The following is an 11,761-nucleotide window of genomic DNA, read 5'->3' as shown; positions in this document are numbered from 1 at the left end:
GTCATGCCATTAGCCTTGTGCGTTGACAAAGATGAAATATAACAAGGTACAACGAAAAAAATAGGGCGTATTGTTTACATTATAAACTTGAGGGAAGAATTGATGGAAGAATGGAAGTACGAGAGTGTATTGCTGTCAACTGTCAAGGATGTTGCCTTAGTTACTTAACTCAAGCTTGCTGAAGTCACAAGTCCAAGAAAAGGGAAAAGGAGAGACTAAAAGCAATACGGCAAACGCGGACCCAGACTTCCAAAGAGTTCACCAAACTTGTTTTATTTATCAGACTGAGTACAACGAAATCAACCAGTATGATAGAGTAATTAAAGGCCTTTGTGGGCACAGTTGAAATTAAAGGCTTGAACGAGTTTGAAAGAGTTATCGACATAGTAGGAAGCTGTTACAGGCTTACAGCGGACTTACAAAGTTACAAGACAATGATGAAAAGAGATTAAGAAGAAAATTCTCAAACTAGTCAAATTTTGCAAACTCGTAATATGCGGAGCAGGGAGCAAACGAAATGGATAACACAGATGCAGTCGTTACTTGCAGCGACAACACTGGTACATAACTAACATCAGCAGACAACAGAGTATTGTACCAACTAGCAGCTAACAACAGCAGCTGGTGTAACACAATTCTTGTCATGTTTAAAGTCAAACTGGCCCAAATGCCTCTATCAGCATAGTTGCACGAACCAAAATATTGATCCAATTTAAAAAGTTAACCTTGTATTAACAGAGAGAATTTTAGTTAGCGTGTTTCTTATAAACTATATTGACAGTCACAACCTTGATATTTCTGACAGACTACATTTATGTTAAGTACTCAATACCTACATACAGATAGATAACAACCAACATCATCAAAGTTCTACCATAAAATTACGACATTAAATTATTAATGGCAAGGAAAAATTCTGGGAATTTGATTTGCTTAGAAGAAAATTTTTCCATAAAGACCACTACTGCCTCAAAATAAGGACACTCGAAAGAAGTACACCATTAGCGAGCAAACAAATCCGACAAAAAACTTCATTCATAAATTGTTCCCTAATCAGCATAATATATCTTCAATTCATAAGCACAGGTTAACAGTACAAACCTGACTTTGCAATTTGAACTTTACAATTGATATAGCATATTTTGGCAAAAAAATGTAAAATATACAGAAACGATATAGAAAATAAGGTGCCACTAATCTCTAGACATAGGTAAGATCTTAACTTCTGAAGCACACATCAACGAGTAACTTGACCCAACCGTGAAAATTAGTGCAGTGAGATTCAGGCAAGCCTTAACAACAAAAAATTAATAATTACAACGGGCATATCAACAAAAACAGCAGAATAGTAATAATTCATCTCTCCAATTGAAACCCAAATAACAGCACAAAACAACCATCACACTTAATAATGATACAGAATAGTAATTCCTTCCCTAATCTGGGTGATTTAAAAATAACAAAGTATGCTAAGTTTTGCAATCTCTTCAGTCACAAAATGCTAATCTATGTCTAAACATACTTTCTACGTAGTAATTGAACTATACCAACATCAAGCCTGCTCCAATTAAATAAATACAACTCAGTTTGCTAGTTCATGAAAAACCATAAAGTAGAATGTAGTCTGGCATAGCATGTCAACATTGACTTTGTAAGTTCGTAACATCAAATCAAACTCAAAACCACTTCAGAAGATGAAAATCACTTCCTATTCTGCAAATATTATGCATACCATGTACAGTAGAGAACAGCTTAATGCAAGTCAATAAAAAAAGCTAACAGAACAAATATGGAAAAAAGAGAACTGCAGAATAGTCAGTAGTGCCACAGTGACGAAGCTAGTAACAGATCTATCCCAGAAAACCAGAACGGGAGAGAAAGAGACATAGATGAAAAAAAAGTATTGTTCATGATTTGAGATAGTTTAACATGTAGAAGCAACGAATGACAAAGAAAAGACTGATACCAATACCTATCCCCTGACCAAATTGTTTACAATGCAGAAGCAATGAATTGACAAAGAGAGACTGATACCAATACCTATTGACTGTAGTAAGGTAGTTATACATGCAGGAATCTACCCGTATGGAGAACAGGAGAGCAAGCATCCAAAGCAAGCACCAGTCAAAAACTATACACAGTCCAAGAACTCCTTTCAAGCTGCCAATGACACAAAAGTAAGATACACAATTCAAAGAAAAAAAAAGCCCTATGCTATGAAATTCCAATGGACATATTTTGTAGTCTATATGTACACAAATCTTCTCCCAAGAGACTGTCAAAGAACTGAAATACTTCACCTGAATTGTGCTCAATAAGTAGGCCAGCTCAGGTTCTCAACCACATCTAGTTGGAATATTATGATCTATCAATTAACCAGAAAGCTGACTTAGTACTAAAAACAATATGGAATAATGGCACCATTAGGTATTACTTCCTTACAATACATTACAATCACTAGATTGAATGGGCATAACTATTATAAGTTATTATTCACTAGCAACATTGAGTGAACTAATCAATAACCACACAAATAAGGGTCGTACAACAGCAGGATGAGTAACACCCAAAAGCAATGCTCTCCGGATATTCTACATATACGAGAAACCAACAATGGAAACAGTCATTACCAGAATATATAGCAGCAAGTCCTGCGTACAGTCGCAGTCAAGAGATATCTCAGAAATCCTCAACTATCCATCTCAACTGCCAGCAGCAAACACAGACCGCATTAAAGATATATCAACTACATTTATAGCATTTAAGATATAAAGTACACATAACAATAACAAAAAAACAAAAAAACAAAAACAAAGCCATTAGAAATCGTTCAACGTTGCAAAATATAGGCAACATCAGAAGTTACAAAAAGAACATATTCAACGGCTAATCCCCTTTTTTGCTCTTAGTGATTCAAGAGCCTTTTCACGTAGCTCAATCTCAAGCCTCTTCTTTTGTGATTCTGCCTCTTCTTCATCACTTGAATACTTTGTTGTACGACGTTCACCATTTGCAGCATTGGTATCCTTTTCATTGTTTTCCACATCAGAAGACAGGGCATCAGCATCTTTGGACTTTCGCTTCCGTTTACCAGCACGCTTCTCTTCCTTCCTCCGGCGCCGCTCCTCACGACGCCTACGTCGCTCCTCTTTTCTTATTTTCTTCTCTTCTTTCTTTCTTCTCTTAGCTTCTTTTCTATCCTCCATCTCAGATTCAGAACTAGTATCATCAGATGCCACTTCTCTTCGCCTTGACCTTCGATGCTTCCTCTTCTCAGAAACTTCAGCTCTATGCTTCTCACTTTCCTCAGATCCAGATTCAGAGTCAACACTAGGACTTCTTCGTTTATTTTGTAATTTCACTACGGAGTCAGACACAGTGTTGTCCCTAGTATCTTTCTGTTGGTAGTTCCTCTTTTCATCCAACTTGGAAACATCCCCAGGGTACAATATGTCAGACCTCTCATCTGATACAGTACCTCTAGGTGGTGACTTTTTCAGAGCACGAACTTCCTTCAAAGAAGCTTCTTCACTGTAAACCAGTCAATAATAAATGAGGAATAACTGCTTTTACAAGAGAATGCAGCACAAAAAGACAATTCATATAACAGTCATTAGTTCATTACCTTATTATCTCATCATCCTGTCGTGCATCAACATTACCACGATGTTGGTATCTAACTGATCGATCAGGAGAATCCCTCTGATTGCCAACTGATGAGCGTCCTGATTTTTTTTCTTCTGACTTGTACTTGTCCGCCTGATACTCCCTATAAAATAACCATTGATGTTTTAAAAAACTGCAATTTTTGAAATGAACACTTCCAGTAAAATGAAAATTATTGTTTATATTTGACAAATTGAACCTATCATTATCAAATTTATCTCCTCTCATTTCTAGGCTTCCATGACGAACTTTGTGGCCTCTCAATCTACTAGGACTCCGATTTCCATTAATGGTCGTTTTATCCCCTGATTTTTTTTCAGAACTGTCATATGGACTCGCCAGCCTGCACAAGAAAAGAAAAAAAAAAGTTAAACTTATTATAAAAGTCCCAATAAACCGAAAATTTGTTACTTAAATTTAGGCAGCAGAGAAAGACCTCTTATCTTCACCAGAACTCTTTTTGCGGGATAGTGGTGAGGCCGCATTTGACTTCTCTGGAGAAGGTGAGACAGACGCAACATTTCTGGGTGAACGCTTTCGATTATCTCTTTGGGGGGACAATGAAATAGGCTGTCTACGAGCCATCATTGCAGGCTCGTGGTCACTGTAAATCCATCTAAAGATAAGATCTTTTGACTTTACACACACACACACACACACACACATATATATATATATATATAGAGAGAGAGAGAGAGAGAGAGAGAATACTTTTTGAGCAAATTAGAGCTAAACTGAAACTGCAAGATGCTTCAGCAAAAATAAAGTTGAGAGTGATGCTTAAAGAATACAAATTCACAAATGCAATACTGCAACTGACTGATCCATAAATTACCTGTTTTGATCTCTAGGGGATCCATGTGGGGAATTCTGAATCCTGGGTGATCTTGTCTTAACTGGTGAAGCAGAAATATGCCTGACAGGTGATCCGGAACTTTGACTGGCAGGTGACAGAGATCTGCTAGGTGATGGAGTAGGTGATCGCCTACGAGCTGGAACAGGTGACTTTCTCCGAACTGGAGCTAAAGATCTATGTTCCACTGGAGATGGAGAACGGTGTCCCCTTGCCATGGGGGACCTACGTCGAGCAGGAGACGGAGACCTGCGTCGTGCAGGAGACGGAGACCTACGCCGTGCAGGAGACGGAGACCTACGTCGGACAGGAAAAGGCCTTCTGACAGGGGATTGGAACCTACATCGTATAGGAGACGGAGACCTACGCAGACCTGGAGACCGAGACCTCGGACTTGAAGAGGACCTTCTCCTACGGCGACGAACAGGAGAAGGGGATCTGCGTCGCCTAGGGGATGGTGATCGTCGACGCCACGGAGAAGGTGTCCTACGCCTCCTAGGAGAAGGAGACCGCCGTCGCAAAGGTGAGCGAGACCGTCGTCTTAAAGGAGATGGTGATCTTCTTCTGGCAGGAGAAGGTGACATGCGTCGACTTGAAGATGGTGACCTTCTACGTGCTGGAGAACGGACTCGGCGCCTCATAGGAGATGGAGACCTATAACGTGTACGAGATGGAGACCGCCTCCTGGAAAGAGACCTCCGCCTTGGAGACACTGACTCCCGGGCAGACCGCCTCCTAGGTGTGACAGATCTTCTTCGGGGCGATTGATGTCTTCTTCCAGGAGAAACTGATTGCCTTTTTGGCCTAGGAGAGCCAGAAATACTCCTTGATACACTTCTTTCTCTACAAGTAAGAAAAAGATGTTTCAGTCTCTGAAAAAGTATCAACATTGTGAATCCTGATCACCACAGGAACTAAGAGAAGGGCATAACCTTATATATACACCCAAGTGCACCCAAGGGTGGCTTTTTTGCACATTTGATTTTTTTTTTTTTTTTTTGCTCATTTTAAGAATTTAAATTGAGCAAAAATAATTAAATGAGCAGAAAATACTTGTGGGTGCACCTTGCACCGGGTGTATAAAAATTTCAAGAGAAGGAAAAGAAAGAAAATAGTAACACAATGCAGCAGTGTAGCACCAATATCTAGTGTGAATCCTGCTAAAGAAGTCGGTACTCAACTAACAAACAAATATATCCAATAAAGTTAGCAAAGATAATTGTAACATGGAAGTTGGTCGGTGGAAACAAACAAATGATGACCAAAAAAATATAAAAAATGAAACATAGAAATAATATGATACTTTGTAATCAAATATTCATATAGTAGTAACGTTAATAATAAAACAGTAATTTTATAAACATCCAATAAAAAGGTGGATAAAACACAACTAAATACTGACATCAAATAGCAACCTACTGAAAAACATGCCGAAACCACATAATTTAAGAATCTCTTTAAAATGGAAGCGGCATAATCATTGACTTAAGAGCATAACAACAAAAGAGCAAACTATTAAGTGATAAGGACAACCTGTTCAATTCACTTTATGCTGTAAAGACCAAATCCTTTGGAAAACTTCTAAAAATAGAATATGACTTGGTAATACACCTAGATCGAGCAGTGCTCTAAAGAACCAAAAGAAGAAAATCTGATAACACACAAGTTTGCATATTGTTCAAGCAAGAAAAATAGCTAGAATACTTACCGATGAGGTGATTGAGAATGATCAGATGGTGACTTGGATGCTCTGCAAATAAAGAGGTAGTTTGTATGTCAATATTTCTGTTGCCAACTAAACCACCAATCACGTCTAAGGATGATACAACAGCACCCAAATGTTTGGAGGTCAAGAGATAATGCAGCATCTACCCAAAACACCCAAATGTTTGGAGGTCAAGAGACAATGCAGCATCTACCCAAAACCAAAACAACTTGATGCACCCACAGGAAGCAATTCAAACACACTTAAGAAAAAGAGGGGAAGGGGGAGAAAACACCATGTTCATGGAAATAATGACAAATAGATAGACATGAGTACATGACAGCTGTATCAGTAAGTTGAGCACAAAATGATCTATTTCCTAAACTACCATGACAACCATCCACAGCAGAATATAGGGTGTGACAATTCTACTCCAAATTCTTTGAACATGCAAATGCAAAAACGGAAGCTACACATGTGCATTATACAAAGTAAAAACAAGATCAATACAAGTATTTTTTTTTTCCAGAATACAATAGACACCAATAAGAACATATTTTAGTCATCTATAGATGACACTGATAAGCAACATAGATAGGAAACCTCATCATAAGGAGGTTTAACCATTAATGATGTTTAAGAAGACAAGTTAGAAAAATATATCTTCCTCCGTTCCTCAAATATTGCACCATGGGGGGAGGGGCAAGAAATCTGGTAAGAGGAGAGAAAGGCAAAATGACAAAAGTGTCCTCCTTGCAAGGAATTACTCACATGGGTTTAGTAAGGGTAAATTGGTAAATGTACAAGGTAAAAGTTTCCTAAAAAAACAAATTGCAAAAATATGAAAATTCCTAAAAAGGTAAATGGTGCAATATATGCGGAACGGAACAAGTAAAGAATACCACATACCTAATACCAAAATCCCAAAATACATATATTAAAGCAACTACGAAGCTTCAACATACCAACAAAAAAGTTCGCATTAAAAGCTAGTACAAAAGAAATTTTATGCAACCACTTAATTAGCGAATCACAAGTACAATAATAAACTGCGAAAAGGCATATGGTACATTGATATAAAAAAATCGCTAAAACCCTTTTGAAATATAACCATCACAGTTGTAATGTTTAATTTGAATAAAACTGATGCAGTTTTCAATAACAAACAGTCCTTTGTGGTGGGATAAAGACTTGAGGACTTCAGATTTTTTAAACACAGAAGATTAGAAGAAAGACCAAACAACTTTTAATCAGTTTTTACAAAATGCTCCCTAAAACGATTCAAATATTTCAGTTTAATCTTTAAAACCATTTGCACATGCCAATGGAACTATAAAAGACCATCGAGAATCTACAACACTCAAAGGAGTGTACATCAAAAATCACGGATATTAAATAAGCATTAATTGTTTAGCAACCAACCTGGATCTTCCTCCAAAACCATTTTTCACGTCAGCTCCATTCTCATCTTCAGATTGCGCACCAGAACCTCTTTCTCGTCTTCTACTTGATTCGTCATTAGAATATTTTCCAAGCCCGTCATCCTACAGTAGTTTGAGGTAAGGACATGAACCCAAATAATTGCAGAAGCAAGCTGAGTGGCCATAAGAAACAAGAGAGTTAAAATCAAACAACCCAACTCTCAAAAAGCTAGCTCTAGCATGAAACATATTAAGTTACCATTTGCCTCACTTTCTCTTGCTCAAAATCTTCTCTTTCCTTCTCTTTCCTTCTCTGGATTTCATTAAAGATACGATCGTTCTCCTCCTGCAAATATTCACAAAGAGTTAATCACGCAACATTGGTAAGTACAGTCTTGAACAATGAGCCTCACTGTAAAAATACGAACCTTTTTCTTCCTAGTTTCCTCTTCCTTAGCATCCAGGAATTGTTGGGGTACGCCACTAGCATTTTTCTGCGCACTGAGAAGAAGCGACCAAAGCTCTTTCATGAACTTACCAGTATTCTTTTCCATGAAACCAGTTAGCTGAATTTGGATCTGCTTTCCATTAACAACCTGCAACAAAATATGCAGAGAATTAAGCAAAATTTAACCTTTTAGAATGAGATGAATACAATCTATAACCTCTGCAAGTAAACAGTTTATGTTGTGACTCTAAAATTGACTCCGTCATAAAACTGCTACTAGAGCAGATAATGTGTTTCTTGGTGACAGATATGATTATATGAAAGTGTTGTAACGGAACAACACGGACAAGGAAACAACAACCAGTTAGACAAATTTGAGTCATTGACATTGAGTATGTGTTTATATTTCCGAATACATGCAGTTGTCCAAGTAGAGATCGATGTAAGTGCATTGTACTGAAAACAATATATAAATGATGACAGTAACATAGGTTACCTTTCCTTCAAGAAGTCCATTGATAAAGTTAATGAGCACTTCATCTTCAAATCCATCAAGGAGTTCAGTCACTCTTTTCGCGATCCACGGCTTGATAACATCCATTTTCACCTTTGAAATATCAACCTAACCAACAAAATTCACCATACGAACAATCAACAAATTACAATTAGTCCAAATTTCAATTCCCTAGCAAATACTCAACTGATGACAATAGTATTGATAAAACGAACCAAATGTTCGAGTTCGGGAGCAAACTTCTGCGTTTTGAGCAACTTTGCTTGCTTATTTGAGAACCGAGTGTCTTGCTCAGCCGACGTACCCTATTTAAATGGAAAATTCCAAATTCCAATCATATAAACTCCAACAAATTGACACAAAATCAACCAGGCGTAATAAACAAGCAATTTCTACATATACAAGATCAAAACAGCTGAAATGATAACAATTACATCGACAATTGAACATTAAATCAAACATAATACTTCGAGTGCATATGCAATTAAATCCGATCTAAAAAGAATCAATTCGTAAACAGAACATCAATCACCAACATTACGCAGTTCTAAAACTACCAGATTCCAGAAAAGGGGTGAATAAATTTAATTACCCGAAAAAAGCCGCCCGACATTTTCTAGGGTTTGGAGAAAGAACAATTGAAATTGAAATTCGACAAATCCGAAAGACAAATTGAGTGGATGATTGAAAAGATAAATGATCAACAAGACGCAATTAGGTTAAAGATTTAGGGTGAAGATTGGGCGCCGCTCATCTGGTGAGAGGCATCGTCGGGGAAAATGAGGTGAATCGGTTGAGCATGTGTGCGAGAGTGAGAGAGGAAAAATGCTTTCTGCTGAATGCAAGAAAGATGTAGCCCTAGTATGGGTGTGATTCCTTTTTTTTTTTTTACAAGAGTATGGATGTGAATTTACCCAATTAGACATTGTTGGTAACACATATCACACATGTCCATCATCGACAAGTGTTCCTTCTTTGTTTGGTGTTTAGAGAGCCACAAGGGCGGGCTGAAATCCGATCCCAGAATTTTCTGAAATCGAAAGGAAAGCTCTAATCATTTGAATTATCTCTAACTCAACAAGTGTTCCTTGTGATTGCGTATTCAAGTACTCCCTCTATCCTATAGTACTTTATTGCCCTTTTTTTTTTTTTTACAATACTTTATGGCCTAATTTAAGTCTCAAAATGATAGTAACATTTGCTTTCTCCAACCATTATTAATATTACTCTATTACTGTGTCAAAAAAAAAATATTACTCTATTACCAAAATCCCCTCCAATTTGCAATAATATTTGTGCAATTTTAGCTTCTTTATGTAAATTTTGCATTTTCATATACTTTTATCACTTTTTCTCTCTACTTTTTTGCATGCCCCATGTAAATTTACATGTCCAATGTACATTGACTCCTTATTTAAGTTATTTAAGCTTTTTTATTTCCATGAAATGTCACCATAAAAGACTATCAATAATGAACGGAGGGAGTACTTGTAATTGATAGAATTTTTTGGGTAATTGAATGCAATCTATCTATACTATATACTCCCTCAAACAAATATGTGAATGGTAATGGTGTGAAATACAACAACTACTAAACAATTATTATATAAGTAATAAAATCGTAATATATAGGATAATAATAAAAAAATAAAAAATAATAATTTATGGAAAACCAAAATATATTACATTAAATTGCCACTTCTAAATTAAGATTTCAAATGATGAGTTTATGTGATAATTTATTCAAAAATCGATATTTCTAATCAAATTTCAAAATTTAATATATCCCAAGATATTTAACAAACGAGAAAGAATTTTTTACCACTTGAATTATCCTTCACCCTCATAATTTTTCAAAGTTGTAGTGTTGCTAATCAACCTCGAACGAACATATTACCCTATATTATAATGAATATGGATTATGAAAAAAAAAAGTAGCACTTTCCATTGATTATCTTAGTTATAAATTATAACCAGGGTGCGGCCCCGGGCGTTGCACTTGGTTACCACTTTGATTAAATTGTTTCTTTATGAAATATATTATCATCTTTTTTGGCAAAATGAAATATATTATCATCGATTGTGTATGTTATGCATAATGTTAAAAATTATGTTACTAATTGATAAAGAGTAAAAAAAAGATATTTTTTAACACTCTATGGTTTGTGAAATTTTGAGTTTATTCCTTTTTTTTTTTTCAAACTGCATATCTCGTATTTCCTTTTTAATTTATGTATGTCATTTATAGTTATATTTATATGTAAAGATGACATCAATTGTTATTGGCTAAGATGGTAAGGAAGTAGATCTTGTTTTTTTAAGGTCTAGTGTTCGAATTCCATCAAAAAATCCACAAATAATAATATACTAGCGAGTATATATAATGAGTGTATGAGTTGAGAGTTTAAAACATTAGAAAGGTATAACTTGATTACATGCTCACCTATAGCCCTAGACACATGCTTTTTAAACTAACTACATGATTCTAGAAACTTGCTGCATGAGCATTTACCAATAATTTTAGGTTCTTCCATAAATTTTCGTCAATTTCTTAATATCTTAAAATTTATAGAGAATTTAAGAAGCCTTAAGACACAATTGGTAGGGCCTATGAAATTTGAGCCACGCTAAACCCTATATGTGTCCAAAATTCAAAGCATGAAAAGTTTATATTTCACATATATTGTGCAACAATTCTTATTCCAATATACTTGTAAACATAGTAGTAATAATAATAATAAAAAAATAATATTAATAATGAGAAATTAATGATGATAATAATACCCTATGCTTATGATGGACTGGATGTCTATTCAGCGGGTGATATGCGACATTAAAATGTTGCACCTTTTGAATTACACCAAAGCTGATAGGTTACAGACAAACTCCATTGTAAAGCCAAGAGGATTGAACCTTCAACCTCTAATAAGAAAGATAACAATTTTACATTTTAAGCCAATTATCAAATGTGTTATTAATATGTAAAAAAATTTATATAAGTGCAAACCATAAGGTTCAATAAAAAAATACTCCATTTTAGTTTGACAATGACAATTACTATTGTAGTAACCCGGGGCAACGCCCGGGTTTGCACTATTTGCTAAGCTGAAATTCACGAGAAAATTTATCTTATAATAGTACTCTCTTCGTCCCA

At 35.8% G+C, this 11,761-nt stretch overlaps 1 protein-coding gene across 3 annotated transcripts; it reads right to left on the bottom strand.

The window, feature by feature from the left end:
- Positions 1–309: 309 nt before the first annotated feature.
- On the bottom strand, positions 310–9,498 carry LOC145624584 (uncharacterized). 3 transcript variants are annotated; one of them, XR_014110457.1, is made up of 15 exons: positions 9,200–9,498; positions 8,823–8,912; positions 8,590–8,715; positions 8,074–8,241; positions 7,905–7,991; positions 7,647–7,768; positions 6,228–6,269; positions 4,502–5,362; positions 4,103–4,270; positions 3,866–4,009; positions 3,626–3,769; positions 2,631–3,531; positions 2,301–2,365; positions 2,041–2,160; positions 310–1,292 (listed from the first exon to the last, which is right to left on the bottom strand). XR_014110457.1 is itself a non-coding variant. In XM_081677638.1 (12 exons), exons 1-12 carry the CDS (start codon positions 9,218–9,220, stop codon positions 2,880–2,882), a joined length of 2,625 nt encoding a protein of 874 aa, XP_081533764.1. In that variant the 5' UTR covers positions 9,221–9,498; the 3' UTR covers positions 2,617–2,879. The 3 variants fall into 3 exon arrangements, 1 of the variants encoding a protein (XP_081533764.1); XR_014110456.1 differs by having other exon boundaries at positions 310–2,160; XM_081677638.1 differs by lacking the exons at positions 310–1,292; positions 2,041–2,160; positions 2,301–2,365 and having other exon boundaries at positions 2,617–3,531.
- Between the last annotated feature and the right edge of the window lie 2,263 nt (positions 9,499–11,761).

The sequence above is a fragment of the Chenopodium album genome, chromosome 3 (genome assembly GCF_948465745.1).
Source record: "Chenopodium album chromosome 3, dcCheAlbu1.1, whole genome shotgun sequence".
In the NCBI taxonomy this organism is placed as follows: Eukaryota; Viridiplantae; Streptophyta; class Magnoliopsida; order Caryophyllales; family Amaranthaceae; genus Chenopodium; species Chenopodium album.
This window is presented reverse-complemented; position numbering and strand designations above follow the sequence as displayed.